This window comes from Mesoplodon densirostris, chromosome 12, assembly GCF_025265405.1.
Source record: "Mesoplodon densirostris isolate mMesDen1 chromosome 12, mMesDen1 primary haplotype, whole genome shotgun sequence".
NCBI classification, from domain to species: domain Eukaryota; kingdom Metazoa; phylum Chordata; class Mammalia; order Artiodactyla; family Ziphiidae; genus Mesoplodon; species Mesoplodon densirostris.
The window spans coordinates 42,080,728-42,102,894 of NC_082672.1; the positions used below are offsets into that span (position 1 = coordinate 42,080,728).

The following is a 22,167-nucleotide window of genomic DNA, read 5'->3' on the forward strand; positions in this document are numbered from 1 at the left end:
TCCACAGAAATCAGAGCTAGTTTTAAAAACAGGTCTTCTGATTCCTAATCCAACTCTCTTGCCCCTGCATCATTTTGCTTAGTATAAGGTGCTTACTCTAAGCAGTTAACTTCTCCTGGAAACATTTTGGTCACTACAGTTCTGTAAGGTACAGTTAATTTAATAGTAATTTTCCACACACAAAAATTATGAATGATATTACTTGTCCATGTTTTACTTAATAGGAAAGAGTGTAGAGTGTGGAAGTGATACATAATTTTAAAACATTCCTATGGTTTGACTACTCAATAAAAATATATATTTCTCAAGCTGAGAATTTGTAGCATTTTCCTCTGTGTTCTTAAAAATCTTTTTTTGACTTTATATTCTCTACTTACTACTTTTCAGGCTTAAATATTTAATAATACCATTTTGTATGATGTCAACTTCATCTTGTTATTTTTACCATTTTTTGCTTAAGGTATTCCATTGTTCTTAAGAAAGATTCTTATAAATGAGTTCTGAAAGGAAAACATTCTTTTAGTAATAGCTTTACTCAAATATAGTTCACATACCATAAAAACCACCCATTTAGTGTGTACAGTTGTAGTAGTACATTCACAGTCATGCAACTATCATCACAATCAACATCATAACATTTTTATTACACCCCCAAAAGAAACCTTGTATCCTTCAGCAGTGACCCTTCTTTCCCCTAGGACCCCAGACCAAGGCAATCACTAATATACTTTCTGTCCCTATGTATTTACCCATTCTAGACATTTCTATATGTAGTCTTTTGTGACTGGCATCTTTAACTTAGCATAAGGTTTTTAAGGTTTATCCATGTCATAATATGTGTCAGCACTTCATTCCTTTTTATTGCTGAATCATATTCCATTGTATGGATATTCTACATTTTATCAGTTGATGGACATTTATGTTGTTTCCACCTTTGGCTACTGTGAATAATGCTGCTATGTATTATGAATATTGCTATTATGAAAAGTCATATACAGATTTTTATGTACACAGATATTTTCATTTCTCTTGTGTATATACCTAGTACTGGAATTGCTGGGTTATATAGTAACTCTATATTTACCCTTTTAAAAAACTGCTGAAATGTATTCCAAAGCAGCTGCACTATTTTATATTCCCACCAGCAGTGTATGTGATTTAAAACTTTTTTTTTTAAGGAGAGGGAAATAATGAAACTATACACACAATAAAATGTACTTAATGGCACATTATGTGTAGCTTATTAATTAATTGAAAAGTATCACAAATTTACGTTTCCTAGCTTTCTTCTTTTAGTAATTTATTCTATCCTATAAACAGCTGTGGAATAAAAGAAAATAGCTCTACAGTTACTTAAGTAAACTAAATTCTTTTAGAAACACTGAAATTAATTTCTTGATAGAGATATATATGGACTTTAATATTAAGAATTTTTTAAATGAATGGCACTTTTAGGCACTTGATATTTTCATTTCTTGCTGGGTACTGTTCAAGATATGATATATCATAATAGTTGAATGCATTATACCCATTTAATATTTGGGAGAAACTGGAGAACCTAATGATCTCAGCAGATGCTCAAAAGCTGTTTATAATCTAAGAGCCAGAGTAAGTATCTCAAACTCAACACATATTAAGCCTAGTAGTTTGTAGAAACCCTATATGACACCCAACTAGTTCCAGACCATTAAGTCTAACAGATATATGGGTCACTGGTTTGGAATTCTTCCCTTCTCTTTTCCTATGTTAATTTCAGTATGTCCCTCCCATTCCCACAGTACAGACCAGTATTAATTATACCAAACAATTAAGACTACCAGTCACACATTCAGTAGATATAATTTGTTCAGGTACTATCTGCAACACAGATCTGCTTTTACCTTAGCCCCTAAATGAAACTATATATTGCAGGGGAATGCTTCAAGTGAACTTGAAAATACGTTCTGTGGACAAAGAACCACAAGTGAATTCCTATTCATTTACAGAGACCCAGGGCTAAGAAAAAGTTGTGCCCTGAAGGACAGTATGAAAGACCAAACATGTAGTGCAAACAGCACATTTATTCTGCAATAAAATTGGGAAGCCAAGTGCTATCGTGTCATAGTTGTAGAGAGTTTCTCCAAAATAGGAATAAGCACATGTGGTTTCATTTCACTTTATTTCATGAAAAAATTTTCAGTTGGGCAGAATAATGTATCATAATTTTTCTCTTTTTCTGAGTTCGTTTGGTTTTTCTGGAAAAGCATGTGATCTTTATGGGACAGAGAATGGAGAGAAAAAATACTTTTTTTAAAAAAAAGAAAAGGCTACTTTTAAAAAATGAATCTAATGAATTTAAAATTAAGAAAAATTTTGTCTCTTTCTCTGGTCATAGGGAAAAAACTTTTTCCTTTAGTTTCACTCAGTTGAGATAGTATACTCTCTTCAAGTCATAAAATTCAAACATTTTATATACAAGGGCTCCGAAAGGTCATTGTTGGCATTCTCTGCCCAGCCTTTCTGCCCTGAATTCTTCTTTTCCTGATTCTTCAAGCACTGAGCAGTAGTATCATTCTCCTCACATGGAGACTTTGCCATCACTCACATTTTCTCAAGGCTTTAGGAAATATAAAGTTGATTGTTTGGTAAACTTTTTGGTCCTATTTATATAAAGAGTGGGGAAACATTGTAGGACGCTCTCCCTACCAAACCTGGGGCTCTTTCCCCCACTTTTTCTCTAGTGGATATTATTTAAATAGAAAACAGAAGTTTAAAAGTGACAACCATGTGAAGAACCACATATCCAAAATTTCTTTCCTGCCACCCTTTTCTGGTTCTTGCTTATAAGAATCCTATAGACACTGTTCTTTCACCACTAGTGAAACTAGTGACATTAGTTCCCTTTTTAGGGGAGGAGAGAAATTGAATTTCTTGAATGCTGTTGTGTCAGACACATTAGTTATATCACTTAATGTAAGAGCCGCAGCAGTGTTATAGATGAAGAATGAGAGATACAGAAGATAGGTGACTTATCACCCATGGTCACACAGCCAAGGACATGCATGTCCTCTATAATAAATTACTCTCTCATTCAAACCCTTGCCCAATTACCTCAGGAAAACCTCTCCAAGAACTTATTTACCTCTTTCAGTTCCTTTGTTAACCAAATCAAAACAAAACAGAAACAAAACACCCTAAGGGTAGCACTAGTGATACACTTGAAACCAAAAAAAATGTGTATGTGGTGAAGGAAAACTATACCTAAGAACTTCCATAAACCTTACTGACCTTGCAAGTTGTTTAGAATCTTCCTGAAACAATCATTATATCTCTTCTTCTTCCAAATAAATCTGTTTGTCCTCAGGCTCCATCAATCATGATAAATAAAACACCTACTAATTTAATGCTACTTTGATTACTAGCATTACAACACTATTTTTTCCAACATTTTATTCTTCCCTAGGGTCTTATATATCTTTGCAGAGCAGACTAGCAACCAAAGCACCGTTTACAACTTTGTTTCTATGGAGAGAAATGCTCTAAAATTTCTAAAGAGCTAATGCACGAATACTTTGTGGATCACAATGTTTTTGGAGACTGCTAATATTTACGAAGTGAACGTTCAGAACAAAAACAGATCTTTCAACAGGCGCATGCAGGTACAGAGAGGGCTCCTTGATTCAGCCTCTTACTCCCTGCCCACTGCCCCCAAGCACACACAAAGGTGATTGGAATTCTATAAAAATTATCTGCTACTCAAGCTGTTCCAAAGTAAATTGAGGAGGGGAAAAGAAAGAAGCAGAGATATAACTGTAAACCCTCAAATGACAAAGAATATTATTGATAGCTTATTTTACAACTTTGGTTAATTCTCATCTTAATACATTTCATGTAAAATTCAGCATTGCCCATTGAAGTATTGAAATTTCAAGATTAATGTTCACAATAACAATTTTTTGCATATTATATTTTGTTTTTTTAAAAATAAAAGCAGAAACCTACTCTGATCTGGAATTTAAAGACAATTAGAAAATCAGCTATAGGAAGATTTTTATCAGAAATCTAACTTGTTGGAGCATTTCAGTATTAATTATTACATATATATGTTAATTCTTTCATTAGATTACTTTTTATTTTTAAAGAACAAAGGTTATCAAAAGGATTCTTCCATAAACCTAGTACTTTCTAGAAACTTCCTACTAAGAAATGTTTTTTGCAATTTAATTTTTGAGAACTTACAACTTTATAAAAACGTTTATTCACCACAGTTTTCATAAAAATATTGTCACTTTTCCTTCTGTAATCCTGTTTATAATTATCATTATATTTAATTTTAGGCACATCTATGTAAAAGTTAAATCTACCGTTTGTTAAATGTTATTTTAAAAACAGAGAAATTCAAGCAGTCAAATAAAGTGGGGATTTCCTTGTACTTTGGTGGAGGGTGGGGCGATATCTCCAACCAAAACCAGGTTTTAAAAAAATTACTTGATTCTAAAGATTGTATCTTGAAACAAAAAATTTACAAATTGTCAAAGAAAGATACAGAGATATAAGCTTCGAAAAAGGAAAAGGTAAGAATTAAGTTTGCAAGCAACCTTGCAAGTAGTACAAGGGAGTCGCTTCAGGACTGGCTGGCCACAGAAGAAAACACAGTAAGTATTTATACAGAAACGCTGCACAGAATTACTAAGGTTGCTAAGTTTACATTAGACTGTTCATAATGAGAAAACAGCAACTTTATCACAATCACGGTAATCCCAAAGATCATGCTATGTCTTCAGGTAGGCAAGGTAGAGAGTCTAGATTTACAGGACATACTCAAGGTTTTATTATTTGGAGACCAGAACCAGTCCCCTTTATTTTTGCTTTATATGAGGATACAAAGCGTTGTGTTTCCAACTGTAGAATATGTGCTTATGGAATGGAAATCAGGGCAAAGTCTCAGATTTTGCTTCTACAAAATGCACATTTTTACTTATTGAACATTCTGTACTCCTTCCTTACCATGAATACACATGGTTAGTTTTAACGGTTTTACGTGGTTAAAACCGTTAGTTGGTTTAATTTAGTTGGTATGTCTCTTCAAATACCTTCTCTGTGAATTTTTTTTTACCTGTTTTAGCCCAAATATGAGCATTCCCACGTTTTTCATCCTACCTAACACAGACTGGCACCCTTTAATATGTATCCCATAATCAACCACCCATGCTAGCTTCTTGTTTAACAAGTCATTAAAGGCAGGCTTCACTCATAATAAATCTGTTTTATAAGAAAAACAGATAATAAGACAGCAATCTTAAAATAAGCTACATAAAGGTAAACAGAAATAAACAGAACAGTCCCTTTAAAAGATTTAAACACAATATAGATGAATCAAATTTGAAGTTTTTAGAAAAAAAAATCATCTTTAAGTCCATATGCTAAATTTTGAATGTTTCCACTACAGGATATAGGTTAAATGCTCAAACTGGTTTGATATCAAAATTAAAGAGTGCCAGAATAGCATTAGGTTTATAACCTCCTTTCATCACCACTCTAACATGCATTTATAAGTAGATTTTATTGCTTTTCTGGAACACTTAGTAATATTAATTTCAACATTTCTGAATATTTTGTGGTTACAAGAAATACTTCCATTCTTAAAAAAAAGTAGTTGAAATAATCATTCCAAAAGAGATGATCATAAAGCGATTGATCTTAATTCCCAGTGATTCAAACTCTTCAGCCTATCTACAAGTTGCAGTTTAAACCAAAAATTATCCTTCCATCATTAAAAACAAAAACATTGTTTTCTTTTTCAGTCTTTCTAAACTTTGTTACCCTGCTTGCATATGCTGCACTCTTCTGGGCGCAGAATTTCATAGCAGTTATAAAAAAAAAAAAAGCCATACAGTTGGCTTTATCAAACAATAATTTCCCATTAACAGAAACTTTGGGTGTATGACTCATTTTACACAAAACAAATAATGATGGTTAAAATGAATACTTAAATGAAAACTGTAATAAGGATTTTAAATTTTATTTTCTCACACAGTCTAACACCTGAAAACAACTACATTATGGGCACCTTCCTGAAAGGTGTCAGCTGTTTCCTTTTTTTTAAAGACAACAAGCAGAAACAGAGCTCAAATCACGTTTCCAGAGAAAGGTGGGGGATATAGGATAAGGCTGCTACAAACTAGCTTTCACAAGTGGGAAATGGGAAGTCAGTCAACTCTTTCCTCTCTGATAACCCTTTATTTGCAGAACAACAGGGGAATTACGAACACATTTTGTAAAATAATGCTGTCTTGAAGACAATCTCTGGTGGACCAAGTCCTTACTTCCCTGGAAGTGGTCAAATCCAAGACTTAATTTAAACAGTGTTGAAACTTATTACTTGAAGCTATGGCAGCACAAAACTGTCTTCTTTAAATGGAAAATATGACCAACTTGCATGAGATAAATTAATTTTGAAAGTGGGAGGGGGTGGGGGAGCTACACAACTTTTTTTTTTTTTTAAAGGGGGTTGAGGATGAACACGAAGACTCCTAAGCAACCACAAAACCATTATCAAGTCTCCGGATGCAAAGGGATGTTCGACCGGACAGCCCAAAAGCTGAGCTCAAAAGCTCTCCAAATCACAGCTCCTCACCGAGGGACTTTTGGGTTAACGGCTACCGAGCACTGGGGAAATCCCTGCCTTGGGTAAAAGGAGGATAACTGGAGAAAAGACGCGGGTCATAACAATCTAGCAATTCTCTGCAAGACCCTGTCCGTCGTGGCCCTCCTCCGGGCGGGCTCCGCACGGCCAGGCGCAGGTCCGAGGAGACGGCGGGGAGGTCCCGCATCAGCCCAGGCGCCTCCCGCAGCAACTCCAGACCAACCGCCCCTGGGACCCGGGCCCGAGGCCAGAGCGGGATAAGCTCCCCAACCCCGGGCCCCGCCCGCCGCCTCCCGCCCTTGGCCTCCGCAGCGGGTCTGGCCACCTTCCCCGCCGCCACTCCCACCCGCCTCGCGCCTCCGGGCCCCGCTACCTCCCAGCCCCCGGCCGGGCCCCTGAGAGGCTGCGCTTCCCGTAAACTCCCCTCCCGGCGCTGCCCCTTCTCTGCCTCGGCCCCGCCTCCGCGGGACCCTGAGCCGCGCGTGATTGGCCCGGCCGCGCCATCACTCTCGGGCCGCGTCACCGCCCTCGTTTCCGACCGCCCCGAGACCGGCAGTGGTGTTAGTGCTCGCGGAGCCGCGGCGGAGGGCGTCGTGCTGCCCCGCTCGCTCCTGCTCGCCCGCAGGTCGGCGCGCTAGCCTAGCTGAGCGGCTACCAGCGCTGCGGGGCGGCCGGGCTGCACGCGCACCCGCCAACTGGGAAGCGGAGACACAGCTAGTCCGAGCTTCGGGATGAGGAGCGGACGAAGTTGACGAGCCCCCCACCCACGCTGCGCCTCTGCGGCGCAGAGGTGCGCTGCCCTCTCCAGGAGGTGCCCGCGCGCCGCTCTGCTCCAGGTGTGCACGGGACAGCCCGCCCCCGAGACCCGCAAACTTCACCCCAAGTCCAAAGTGTGAGCTCCGAGGGCGGTGCCGGGAGCCGGACTCCGTGCAGGGGGAGCTGTCCTGGCGGCTCTCGCGGCCGTTTGAGGGCGGAGACCGGTGGAAACTTTATCACCATCATCGTAGTTACTACGTTTTACTGTTGTTCTCCCCGCAGGGGCTGCAGCGAGCGCTCTGTCGCGCCTGTTTGTTTGCCAAAGGAGCCGCCCCGGGGAGAAGACTCGGAGGGGGGAGTTGTCTCCCCAAGGGATACCTGCAGCCCAGGCGTGGGGTTTGGGCGGCCTGGATGCGCAGAACCCAGCCCCGCAGCCGCTGACGCCGGGCGGCGGCGAAGTTTGGCTGCTGAGCGGCGCGGCGCAAGGCCACTGGACAGCGGGCAGCCAGGCGGCAGCGGGAGCGATGCCGGTGGGGGGCCTGTTGCCGCTCTTCAGTAGTCCCGCGGGCAGCGGCCTGGGCGGCGGCCTGGGTGGGGGGCTCGGCGGCGGCAGGAAGGGGTCCGGCCCCGCCGCCTTCCGCCTGACGGAGAAGTTCGTGCTGCTCTTGGTGTTCAGCGCCTTCATCACGCTCTGCTTCGGGGCGATCTTCTTCCTGCCCGACTCTTCCAAGCTGCTCAGCGGGGTCCTGTTCCACTCCAGCCCCGCCCTGCAGCCGCCCGCCGACCGCAAGCCCGGGCCCGGGGCGCGCGCCGAGGACGCGGCAGATGGGCGAGCCCGGCGCGGCGAGGAGGGCGCGCCCGGGGACCCCGCGGCCGCCCTGGAGGACAACTTGGCCAGGATCCGTGAAAACCACGAGCGGGCTCTGAGGGAAGCCAAGGAGACCCTGCAGAAGCTGCCCGAGGAGATCCAAAGAGACATCCTGATGGAGAAGGAGAAGGTGGCCCAGGACCAGCTGAGTAACAGGGTGGGGTTCAAGATGCTGCCCCCAGTGGACTTAGCACCCCTCGTTGGGGCGATTGACCGGGAGCCGGGCGACGCCGCCATCCGCGAGAAGAGGGAGAAGATCAAAGAGGTGAGTGCACCCGGCCAGTGTCAAAGGCTCTTTCGTTTCCATTTCAGTGTCAAAGTAGTTGGGGCCAATTATGATCTGAGGTTGAATCCCGTTGTTCTTAACTTGCATGCTCCGGTGAGCATAAGCCCCACGAGGTAGGTATTAAATACATGGGCAGGTTCTGTGCAAACCTCCTCTTTCACTGCCTGATCCATGGTTAATCGTCCCTGAGAGCAGTGACAGTGAAGCTTCCAAACAGCCCTCTAATGAGGCTTGGACGTGGCTTTGAAATGAAGCTTGCATGTGGCTTTGAAATGAAGCTTGCATGTAAACGCAAAGCATCAATCACGCATGGTAGAAATGTTCTAACAGCAAGCCAGCACACCCCGCGTTGGGTCATGTGGCCCCATTCTGCCAGGTGGCATCCTGTGTGTACTTACAGACTATAAAGGTGAAACTCGAGAACTTCCTATCATAGGGGGCACACTGTTGTTTACTTTTCAAAAAATGAAAAATGTAAAAAGCCAGCCTACCGCCTCTTGCATTTCGGGTGTAGTCAGAAAAAGAGTATTCCATATGATGCAACAGGTTTTCCTCCACAGCAGCACAATGATGACAAACTTAATCTAGGACAAACATGGACTTTGCTAAGTCTTTTTTTTTTTTTTGATAAGTCTTTCATAATTTCTTTCCTGTGTTTTTCAGTTAGAACTTGTAACATATGGTTAGTTCATGCCTAGCTTAAAGCTGAAGAGGACCTTACAAATCATTTCGGACTGTCATTTTAAAGATGAAAGTTAAAGGGCCCAGAGCCCCAGAACCAGTTAGTGATTGAGTCAGGACTTGAAGCCCGGACTTCCTCTTGTCACCAGGCTCTCTGTGGACATGCCTCCTTTTACAGCTACTCTCCTCTGTGAAACTATGCCAGCCTGGTTTTTTACACAATCCAAGAGCTGCAGGAGCCATATTAAAAGCATTTCATCTCAAATCTTGATTCCAATTTCTAAAATACACTATGAATGGAAGTAATATATTTGTCATTTTTTAAGGTTCACAGAGTCTCTGTGAAAATAAATTTTGTGTTTTGACATTGGGCAGGTAATCAGGAAAGGAAGCTTCCTGATCCCCCCAGTTTTCAGAGAGTAAAAAGAATTCTGAGGTTGTGAAGAGGTACTTAGCTTAAGTGGCTCCAGAATGGAGGCAGCTTGGTTGTTGTAGGATTTCTGATTTTAGTATAAAGACCAGATGAATTTGGTTAAGCTGTAATTGAGCAAGTTAAAGTGGATTTGGGTGCCTTTCAGTTTACCCTAGGCAGAATGCCTTGATTCATTCCTCCTGTGCAAGTAGCTTCCTTCCACAGCCCATCAGCCTTTCTGCTTTGAGACCCTTCCTCAGGCACAGAACACTCCTAGACTTGGGGGGGGGGTGGATTTTACTCCCTGTGACAACTTCTGTCTAGCAGTTTCCCTTCTCCATGAAATCCTGTCAGTGCTGCAAAACCAGGAAGGTGGAAAAAAGGCTCTGCTTTCACCAACCATCTCCCTCTCCTCTTCATCTCTCAGGCTCCTTGAAAATAGCCGACCAAAACCCATAGATAATTTAGCCCCAAATTTGTATCTGCTTATGTTTCTCTTAAGTTTGAAGCGGTGTAATTCACACGTTTCATGCCTCTAAATTCCTATGCGCTGCCAGTTAGTGCAGATCACAGTTGTCCCAGGAAATTATTTTAAATACTAAAGATGCATGGATGTGAAAAAGCTATCAGTACTGACCAGTAGTGATTAAAAGTGCATTTAGAGCAGAAGCACTAAGACAGTAGCAGTCATTTCAGGACAGCATATTAACAGTATGCACATCTGTCCTTATTAGATCCATGTTATCTATGTCTCTAGATCAGAAGGTCTTAATTAACCACATAAAGGAAATTTATGTAGTCTTCTATGTCCATGTGGTGCTAACATCTTCGCACCTAGATGTTTTGACACTGCCCAGTTTTGCATGAAGTGGTTGAACTAAATGGATTCTTTAAAATTTCATGTTGCCGTGAGAACCCAGGGGGGCGGGAAGCCAGCATGATTAGCTTCATTATTTAGTCAAAGGCTAATGGGAAGAAATGGATTATGGATTTTCATCAGATTAGTTCAGGCAGATGTGTTCCTTTGTAAACCAAAAAAAAAAAAAAAAAAAGTTACTCATGCTATTCTAAATGTACACTGTAAATGTTCACTTTTGGAGAGGAAAGAGGGGTTGCCCGCTGTGAATAAGGCTCTGGACTTTACACATTTAGATTCAGTTCAGGTACCACCACGTATGCCATGTCATGGATCAACGGATCTTTGCCTTGATCTTGATTTTTATTGTTCCTTTATTTTCTAGTTCTCTTCATATACTTAGGTTCTCTATCACACCTGAAAGTACTAACAGTTTTATGGGTAAAATTTAGAAGGTATAAGCAAGTCTAACATGTTGGGAGCTTGGACTATAATAACTGAGCCAAACTTTCATTTTGTAGATTTGGTTTAAAGACAGCCAATGCTATTTTTATATTGCCAACACAGCTGTGTTACTGGTACCGTGGTAAATTTTTAACAAATTTGTGCTAAGGGGAACACTTTCTCATTTCACATAGGATATTTATTGCCTAGCACCCTTGACAAAAAGGTGCTGCGTGCTTCCCAGTAGTGATCTCTGATGGATGGTAAACATGTGATGTAAAACTTAAAGCCGAAATGAAGACAGCCCCCCACCCCATGAAAACTTTGTAGATAAATTAACTCTGGGATTTCCTTGAAATTTACAGTGCACACATAGTGCCTATATATTCTCATGAGATTGATCTTTTAAAAATTGTGCTCAAGTCCTTAACTTTAAAAAGCACTGGTAGGGGCCTCCCTGGTGGCGCAAGTGGTTGAGAGTCCGCCTGCCGATGCAGGGGATACGGGTTCGTGCCCCGGTCTGGGAGGATCCCATATGCCGCGGAGCGGCTGGGCCCGTGAGCCATGGCCGCTGAGCCTGCGCGTCCGGAGCCTGCGCGTCCGGAGCCTGTGCTCCGCAACGGGGGAGGCCACAACAGTGAGAGGCCCGCATACCGCAAAAAAAAAAAAAAAAGCACTGGTAGACAAACGAAGCACAGAAGTTAAAGAGCACCATGGAATGTTTAGAAAAGTAGTCCATTTTTCCTTCTACCCCGACTCTTTTTAAAATCAGGAAGTTTTTTGGTTTTTTTTTTTTTGCGGTACGCGGGCCTCTCACTGTTGTGGCCTCTCCCGTTGCGGAGCGCAGGCTCCGGATGCGCAGGCTTAGCGGCCTTGGCTCACGGGCCCAGCCGCTCCGCGGCATGTGGGATCTTCCCGGAGATCCCGTACCGTTGCACGAACCCGTGTCCCCTGCATCGGCAGGCGGACTCTCAACTGCTGCGCCACCAGGGAAGCCCCTAAAATCAGGAAGTTTTTGCGGGGAGTCACTACAAAGAGCCTGCACTGTCCTTTAGGATTAGAGCCCTAATTATCAAATTATCAGTGGGATTCCTCCCTTCTCAGACTAGAACTCCTACCAGTCTAAATGGGGTGGAAGTGGGGAGGCTGACAGCCAGCTTTGGGCCTATCAGGTAAGGCTTTCGGACCAGTTAGCTATAGGGTCACAGTCGTCTTCTCTAGGTTTCTCCAAACAGGCTTTAGTTTTTAATTCCAGAACTATTTATGTAATACAAAGTTGAAAGAAAATTTTCATATTGATGGCTAATGGTGAATATATATTTCTATGCCTTACACTAGCCTTAGGTTGTTCTTGAGTCTATAATTTATGTTCACGACTGACGATTAACCCTTTTATTAAAGGTCAGACATAGGAATAATCTACCTTGACCTATTAAAACATTTTTAATTTGAAACTTAACTTATTTGTGTGGGTAGTAGTGTGGAAAATAATATTTGCAAAATAAGACCACAGTTTGAAGACCTGACTCTGAAGGAGCTTAGACGTCCTTGGGTTACCTTGCCTGTTCTGCTCACCCTGTTCTGAAACACACTGGACCTTGAACATGGGCAAATGCAAGACTTCCCCAGTCTTTGGACCTTTCCCAGAGCAGGTAGGTCGTGGAGTGTTTGTAAAAGGCTTCTCTCTTTAACAAGTAAATAAATAAATAAAGCTTTCAACAGTGTATGTATTAGAGTAGATGCTCACTGTTGAACATTAATATACAAAAGCAGGAGAAGATTGTTAATGGATAATCAGTTATGCTCAACTTAATTTTCTGTATTGATAATTGATCATTTGTCTGGGAGGAGTATTCTGTCTTCCTCATATTGGGTAACTTAACATTCTTAACATTCATATAAAGGAACTCTATATAGGACCTAGAACCTAGTGTAGGCTGTGGAAAAGAGGTTTAAAAAATGCATTTTTGAGTAAATGCATCCGCATCTCTTAGGTGAGCTAATAATCTAAACCACTTTGAGAAATTTATGCTAATATTTCACATGTGTAAAAAGTGTCTCTGGATGAGATCTGAATTTGTTGGACTTCAGCAGCTTAGTTAACTTATTTGTATTAAATTATTTAATAAGCTATGGTAATACAAATTCTTTATTAGAGAGCGTTTAAAGCATGTGTCTCAAGGTCAGAGGGGAGGAAACCCACCAGATCAGTGTGAGGGCTAAATATACATGGGTAGATCCGCACTGCACTGGACCCTGCTTATACCTCATAACCCAGTAGAGAACCTGTGGCCTTTTAAGTTCTTTATAACCTACAAAACCAAAACCAAAAATACATGTGTTTGTCAAAGGTAAGTTTTGCTTGGTCAAAATAGGAGCAGCCCCCCTGTGGGCTCCAGGGATACTATGACATGCCTTTTCCCTAAGTAGGCAGAAATGATACAGGAGAAGCCAGTGTTTGGTAGTTTAAGGAATAGATTCTTTCTTTGGGGAAATTAAGTCTTGACTTTTTCCTCAGTGTTCTTTGTCTAGTACCTTGTTTAGTGTTAAATAATTGAACAGCCTGTAGTCCCCCACCCTTTACTACTAAATATGTTTAAAGGTCCTTTACACAAAGTCTGCAAAATTTTTTTTCCGTTACCAAAAATATGCCATAAAAATTATAACTCTCAGATTTTTAAAAGTAAACATATGCTCTAAGCCATAAAATATTGTATCTGAATGAGACTTTAGAGATAGCTACAATAGAGTCAACTGAGGCACAAAGATTGTTCTGGAAATCACTTTGCTAGTTAGTGGTAGAGTTGAGAATAGAAGCCCAATCCTGGATGAATGTTGCTCATTATCCTGACATGGCTTGTCTCCTAAGTAAAATGCCAGAGAGGTGTATAAATTGACTGCCTATATTCATTATTTGCAGACACTAATGTCAGGTGAGTACAAAACATGTACAATCCTGCAGTATTATAACTTTGACCTCGTATTAGTTAAGTTACATTAACTATAGCAATTAAAAAAAAAACTTACTAGGGGCATAATTCAGAAAGCCTCTTCTTTTTAAAGCCACCCAGGGAAAATTTGATGACATCCTTTTCTCCTTATAAAGATATCTGCAGGAAATAGAGGCATTAGTAATCATTCAATTGGTCATTCTTGACAAAGAGAGATGGGGGAGAAATAGGGAGAAAAAAAGAGAAAAGGTGTGGGCCAACGTCGAGGAGCTCTTTTAAACTATAAATGTACATGCTCTTTGGACATTGCGCAATGCATAACAGAAGAATGGAAAGCTAATCTGAAGGAGTATGTTTTTTTAAAAGTAAACGTATATTTAATGATATCACTTATCTGTGGAATCCATGAAATATGACAAACTAGCGAATATAACAAAAATGAAGCAGACTCACAGATATAGAGAACAAACTGGTGGTTACCAGTGGGGAGAGGGAAAGTGGAGGCGGGCAGTATAGGGATAGGGGAATAAGAGGTACAAACTATTAGGTATAAAATAAGCTGCAAGGGGATATTGTATAACGTGGGAATATAGCCAGTATTTTATAATAACAATAAATGGAGTATAATCTTGAATCACCGTACTATACATCTATAACTTATATAATATTGTACAGCAACTACACTTACATTTTTTTTAAAAAGCAGACATACATTTAAAAATCACACCAGTCTGTGGTCTCTTCATTATAGGAGCACATAGTTCTCTTCACCCAAGTAGAGATTCTCTGGATGCTTTTACCTGCCCCTGCTCCATTCATTTGTAACAACATGGTGTGGTGAGAAGGGCTAGTTTTGGGAGTCAGTTGACTTGGGTCTGAGTCTTGCCTCTTCCATTTACTAGCTTTGTGACCTTAAGCAAATTGCTTAATCTGTCAGAGCTTCAGTTTTGTCATTTGTAAAATGGAGGTAATAAAATAGCCACTTTGTTGGATTGGAAAGTCTAAATGTGATCATCCACACAAAGCACTTAGAATGGTATCAGGTATGCAGGGAGTGTATAATAAATGTTGCTTGCTGTTATTACTGTTATTAATCACTACCTAAAGCCATCAAGCAGAGATTACATTGTTTCAGATACTGTTTAATACATCAGGGAAGTGAGTAATAATGTTTTAAAAAGTTAACAAAAACAGTTTAAGTTTGCTTAAAGGGATACGTTTCCGGTTCAGGATGATCATTCCAGACAGCTGTGATTTTACTGTGCTACTGTCAACTCTGATTTTCTCACATTCCTGCCAAATTCCAAAAAACTTTTGCTATCCTTAAAATTACATACGTTTCCAGCTTCTGTCCTTCAAAATATGTGTTAAGGAATTAGTCTCTTTCTCACAGTCAGATGTGCTTGTTCCTGAAGTACCATCTTCTCAGAATGATCACAGTTCTTGAGTTACTTCCTTAAGCATTGAAATTGTTCCCTAAAATAGAGAAGAAGAGGGATTAAGTAAAATGCGTTTTAACCTGTTTTGTCTTTGGAGGAATGTTTTTAAGAAGTGAGAAGAAAATTATTTTAGATTTGGCAACAATTTATGTAATTGTGATCAGTTCTATAATCAGAGCTCAGTCTGTCACCTGGTAGTCAAAATTCACATAAATCAGCTGTACTTCGTAACTCACAGATTTTGGCCTTTTTTTGTGTGTGTGTGGTATGCAGCCTCTCACTGTTGTGGCCTCTCCCATTGCGGAGCACAGGCTCCGGACGTGCAGGCTCAGCGGCCATGGCTCACGGGCCCAGCCGCTCCGTGGCATGTGGGATCTTCCCGGACCTGGGCACGAACCCATGTCCCCTGCATCGGCAGGCGGACTCTAAACCACTGCGCCACCAGGGAAGCCCGATTTTGGCCTTTCTTGAGAGCTTTGAACTTAGATTTATTAATGTATCAGGCCCAGAAGGACCTCAGAGATGCTTAACCCCGGTAGTCATTTTACATATGAGAAACGGGGCCCTGTGAGCTGTGACTTCCTGAGATTCCCCCAGTGCACTAACTACAGAGCTGGAAACTGCCTCTTAGCTCTCAGGCCCTTGCTCCGCCCGTGACATCTTGTCTCTAATGAGAACATACGCTTTGGAGGGTGGCTGGCCTGGCCCTCCCTTCTCCTCAGCCCTGAGTAGCAGGCCAAGCAGCAGGAAGCTCACTGAGACCGTCCTAGAAGGAAAGCAACCCTGGCTAGTTCCTTTGCTCTGCAAAACGCAGCAGCACTGCCCCCCGCCCCACACACTGAGTCCTGATAAAGACTTCTGTGATCATTAGGTACTTGAAAGAAAACCAAATGAGATTAAGGCTTAAGAGCATTGAAAAGTCGCAGCCCTCATTCCTGTCATGAATACTCTGGCAGTTGCTTTAGGTACATTAGAGCCCAGCAGAGCTGCAGATAATCCAGAAGAGAGATAATGAAATTAAAAAGCCCATGTAGCCTTTGTTATTTAGTTGACTTTCGTAACTAAAATGCCGCCTCACTTCCTTTTTACTGCCAGTCCATTTGTCTCCCTCGCTCTTAAGCTTATCAAAGGCCCAGTCCCTCATTTGCTCCAGTACTCTCTGGTCACTGTGGTTCTACATCCTTTCATACAGTGACACGCAGGTCATATTATATTAACTTTGACTTGTTACTATTATTAACATTTATATTAACTTTTTATTTTTATATTAAGTATTATATAAATACTTTTTTACGTATTTATATGCGTGGGTCTCCCATTAGGTTGTCCTGTCTCCAGTGCCTAGTGTGAAGGTGCTTAGTATAAGAGAAAGACTGGAAGTGAGGGGATAAAAACCTGGTGAAGGGTGCCGAGCTCTGCAGGGGTGGCTTAATAATACAGCGCACTATGCACTAAAACAGTCTTTGTTGCAACACTTGCCTAGGCCAGGAGTTTATGAGAAAAGGTGCAGTAATAATGATGTACATGGGCCTGTGAATGATTGTGGTTGAGACATGAACTTGGGCCATCCAAAGACCATGAGCTATTGCTGGAATCTTCATATCGGCCAAATCCTTTTTCATGGAAAGATCTTTTTTGGGGGGGGCCCAGCTGTGTGGCTTGAGGGATCTTAGTTCCCCGACCAGGGATCGAACCCGTCCCCCCTGCAGTGGAAGCTTGGAGTCCTAACCACTGGACCGCCAGGGAGGTCCTGGAAAGGTCTTTTCAAAGTCCTATGAAGAGCACTTGATTCTTCTAAGGGACAAGAGGGTCCAGAGATAGGGGTCCAGAGATAGGAGTCCAGGGCTCATGGTCCACGCTGGGGGTGGCCACGTCCAGCTTCCCTGAGCTGATGTTTGAGCCATGATTGACTCTAGTTCCTCTTTCACAAGAATACGTGCTGCAACTACTAAAAGGTTGTGTTTCCTCACTGTACGTCTGTCTGTTGGGGCACACAACAAAAGGACAGACCTGTGGACTGATGAAGGCAGCACGGGGTGTGTACCTAGTCTCAAAATCTCATTCCCAGCTGCCTGAAAATTCACCATCAGTGCCTCCCTTTTGTTGATGTATTGCTTCTTAAAGGCTGCTATTAAAACAATATCACTAAACTTGCCCAGCAGAAATTATTATACTTTGAGATTTATCTTAACAAGGGCGAGAATGGGTTTGGAAAAGAAGCAAGTATCTTTCACTGTGTTATTTCATTATAAAGTAACACTTGCTTAGGAAAGAACATTTTGAAAGTACACAGGAGTAGAAAAAAGAAAAAAAAAAATCCTTCACAGTTCAATCACTCAGTCACAAGCAGTGTCAACACTTCCTGCCCCAACATATAGGTTATTTTTTCCCCCAGTTATAACCACACTATATATACATGTTTTTTTTTCATTTTCTTTTAGTGTAATTTTATGATAGCATAGTATATGAAATAGAAGCATCATAGTTTATTTAACCATCCCCTTGGACCTGAACATTTAGATTTTTTCCAGTTTTTTGTTTTTATTTTAAAATACTGAGATAAACACCTTTGTCCATTAAGATTCCAGCTCATTTTTCATTTCCGCCCCCAACCCCATGAGTAGGATTTCCCCTTAAATTCCTAGTAGAGGAAATGAATAAGTCAAAGGATTGTAGTACATTTTGAGGGATGACTTTCCAAAAACAATGTATACTTCCACCTGTAATGCAATGAACCTAGTCTTGACTCTATAAATTTCATGGGTGATGAAGCAGTATCTTGTCTATTTAATTTTCTTTTCTTTAAGCAGCATTCTCTCCTGAGTTGGGTGACTAGTTGGATTTCCTCACTGTGAGTTGTGTAGAACGAGGACGCTTTTAAAGAAGCAGGACTGGGATGAAGGCAGAGCTTGGAGACTAAGAAGTGGAGTGTCAGAGAAGATGGATCTATCAGGCACATGGCTCCTGAAGGGGGCAAAGTCCTGAAAGGCAGTAGACAGTGTTGTCTACTAAAAACAGCAGCAAAATTTGCCTCTTCCCTGGGCTGGACCCTTAGGATTATAAGTGCCCTTTATTGATGGGAGTACCTACCAAGCATGTTGGAACAGCCTGCTTTCCCTCAGCCAAGACGCAGCCCACCAGCTTCCATCAGCTCATCTTCATTGTAATCGTTGGGGTTTTTTTGTTTTTTTTGTATTTTTGCGGTACGCGGGCCTCTCACTGCTGTGGCCTCTCCCGTTGCGGAGCCCAGGCTCCGGATGCGCAGGCTCAGCGGCCATGGCTCACGGGCACAGCCGCTCTGCGGCATGTGGGATCTTCCCGGACTGGGGCACGAACCCGTGTCCCCTGCATTGGCAGGCGGACTCTCAACCACTGCGCCACCAGGGAAGCCCTATCGTTGGGTTTTTGCATCATATATTTGAGGAAGATGTTGGCCTCTCTGAAGATCTGGGAAAGGAGATATGGAATCTTCTTTTTTAGAATTCATCAGGATGGCTTCCTAATATTTTAAGATCATAGCTGAAGCTCAGAAATGGTCCAAATAGAATTTCAGAAGTGTTTTTTGTTTTTGTTTTTTAGTGGTGCCAGAAAATGGCAAGTCTGACAAAGCTGAATTCTTAAAGAAGAAAAATTAACCAAAAGGAAATTGTCAATAAGATTTCAAAGCAATATACATGTTTACGTTTGAAGGGGCAGGCTGACCTTTTGTATATTAGAGGCCTTTGGTGTCTTAAATAGGATAAATGTGCATTTTGTCTAAGGTATTTTATTTTAGAATAAAAGAAAAGCATGATTTATTTATGAAGTTTAGGCTTTTCTTTTTTTTTGGCAAACTCCAAATGTGTTTTTAGTCATGGTTTTTTAAGGTAGTGAGGAGCTGCACATTTTAAAATGTATTTATATTCTGACCTTGGTTAGTTCATAAAAGTCTGCCAAATGCCAGAACCGTTTAAATTTGGCTTTGAGACTGCATTAGCATGGTGAATAATGATTGACATAAATGTACTATATTATTTTTATAAATTGTGGTTTGAGATGATAGTCATCTTAGAATATTTAGGATGCTATTCTCTGAGACATGTTATTTTTGTAGTCAACTAGCAGTGTTGATTGTCAAAATGTATCTAGTCAACTACAAGTTTTCATCTCATGATTAGAAGTGCCTCAACGTCCATGTTGTGATTTCAGGAGTTAGCCTGAGTCAATTTTATAAGGCATTCTTGGTAAGTGTAAAAGGAACTTTATGTAGTGAAAAACGTGTTTTATGATTGGCATGTGTTGAATACATTGTATACATTCACTCATATTAAGCATTTTGGTTAGTCTTCATTATTTAATCCTCCTAGGGCTTGCTTAACTTACAATGTGTGATGAAGAACTTAGCTTAAAAAAAAAAAAAGCAGGTGGGGTGGGCGGCTAATTGGAGGAGCATAAAAATGAAGATGATTTATTAACTACTGTTCAAAGCTGCTTTAGCAGTTACGGTGAATAAAAATTATGATTAATTAAGTGTTCTGTCAGTAATAAGATAAAGCCACAGCAGAGGTTAGAAGTACTTCTGTTTTCCCTTACTCTGAGAGTACAGAATCTCTGTGATGTTGGTTCTTCACAGACATGAATCTGTTACAGGACTGTCATGTTAAGAGCAGGAGAAAGAGCTTCCCCTGTATTCGTCCACCGGAGCCAGAGCCCTGGGCCTCACCCATAATAGCACCCAGTAAATATTAGTTGAATGAATACACCTTTTTAAACAAGCGTACCAGGAGGAATTACTTAGGTTAAGTGTGACACCCTCCCCCCTTTAAACAAGCACATATTCCAAAAGTGGTGTCCACTCATTTTTGGAACCCTTGCTACCTGTCCTCATGGGCTGCAAGGCCATTGTCTTGGAGGGGAGACCTGATTTTTTTTTTTATAACAGTCAAAAGTCATTCAGAACCAGATCTAGTGAATAAAGAGATTCATCAATGTAGGAAACACCTTTTCTAGTTTTAAAGTTGTTTTTAGAATGATTTATAAAGTGAAAAGCTGTATTCATTTTCTTACATGACTTGTAAACTGGCTGTGAAGGTGGTTCATAAAAAAAAATCTTTTGAGCAGATGTAACATCACTGAAATAAATGTGGGTACTTGTGAAATTCTTTTGAAGGTCGACACTTACTTGAATATAAAAAGTCCTGTTTTGCTTAAAAGTTAGTCTGTTTTATATTTACAGTCAGCATTTTGTTTTTCAGTTCTGTGATTTTTAAATTAGGTAGAGTCCTCATTCATTTCTGTTCATTATTATCTAGAGCTGTGGACTACATTTAATAAGCGTTGTCATTTTTCTTACATTTCAGTTTTGTACATGGTGCACCCTAATTAAAGTTAGTGTGGGTTGTTTGTTTGTTTGTTTTTCCTATCCCAGCAAACATTTTTGGGAGGCCATGGTGTTTTTATAAATAGTGCTTACAATACCACATTGAAATGAAAAGTCATAGGTTAGGTGTTATTTCCTCTAGAGAAATTAGAATTTAATAAAAATTTTCTCTGTAAGAAGGTGTAATATTTTGAGAAAGAACCTTAGTCTTCTGTTTCCCAGTTTAATATTATATCTCCTGAAAAGTGTTGTCTCTTATAAATAATTGCATGGTAGAGGCTCTGTGAATTTATTGAATTTGCACATGGTTCCTTTTCCAGTTCATTCTGCAGGTCACTATTAGATTAATCTTCCAAAAATATCACTTCTCTCATGTTGCCCAACTCAGGTTTTAGTGGGCCTCATTTCCTATGGAGCACTGATTCAAATTTTAGCCAGCTTAAGAGTCACCTGGAGAGCACATTAGCACTCAGATTGCAAGTTGCTGCTTCCAGAGTTTCTAATTCAGTAGGTCTGGGTGGGCCCCAGAATTTGCATTTTTAACATATTCCTGTGGGTGATGCTGATACCACTGGTCCAGTGACTACAGTTTAAGAAACATTGTTCTAGAATGAAGTCCCATCTCCTTAGGCTGGCATTCATTGTCTTCTACAAATCTGCCTCAGTTTGCTGGAGTCGCATCCCTTAAATTAGGAAGGACTCTGTGCTTCAGCTAAACTTGCATAGGTACTGTCTCCAAAACACACCTTATTTTATTCTTCACAAATGGAGTGTCTTCTCATTTGCCCAAAAATCTATGCCTCCTTGAAGCCCTCTCTCACATTCCCAACCTTTACTGATCTCTCCCTTCACCGAAGTCATGTGGCATTGATTGTTTCTGTCTTTGGCCTGTTTGTTGCTAAGTTCATGGGCATGGTTATCGTCCATCTGGAGTTTAGACCTCCACCGTGTGGAGACAACTTTTTCTACTCCATAGGTTCATGGTCCAGAATTTAACAGTGGAGGGCGGTTTGTCTTAAATACAACCAAAATGAGAAACAATTTAAGTATGTCACCAAAATTCTTTACAACCTACTCAGACGGTGAGACAAGATGGTAGAGTAGAAACCCTTCTGAGTCTCCCTTTCCATCTGTGAAATGGGGCTAATAATTCCCTTTTGCAGAGTTCTTCTAAGAATTAAAGTAGAAAATGTATGTGAATCTCTCTGCACGATTCCTGGTACATAGCATTATTCAATAAATAGAATTTATTAGCAGCTAGGGATTGATTGGAGTAATAGGTTAAGAAAAGGGATTGTTGGTAAGAACTGGTTTTGAGAAGTCACTTCCAGGAAAGAAAAGTTTGGGCTGCAGTATTGCTGTGTTAACCAATAGTTGTATTTTCTGCTGTTACCTCCCTGCTTAGTTGTTGTTGCCAAAATTGCTGCTTCCTGTGGCAGGAAAGAAAGCATTCTTTTGCCTCTTCAATTTTTATCTCACAGAAGTGATGG

The 22,167-nt window shown here is 40.9% G+C and overlaps 1 protein-coding gene across 3 annotated transcripts in view; it reads left to right on the top strand.

Annotated features, from left to right (window-relative positions):
• Positions 1–7,179: 7,179 nt before the first annotated feature.
• The window catches only part of MAN1A1 (mannosidase alpha class 1A member 1), a 183,606-nt gene continuing 168,618 nt past the window's right edge, over positions 7,180–22,167 (top strand). For 2 of the 3 annotated variants that reach the window (XM_060114873.1, XM_060114871.1), the window contains exon 1: positions 7,180–8,514. In XM_060114873.1, coding sequence (XP_059970856.1) covers positions 7,906–8,514 — 609 coding nt within the window. In that variant the 5' untranslated portion in view covers positions 7,180–7,905. The remainder of the gene's footprint in view (positions 8,515–22,167) is intronic. The other variant, XM_060114870.1, reaches the window with a different exon arrangement.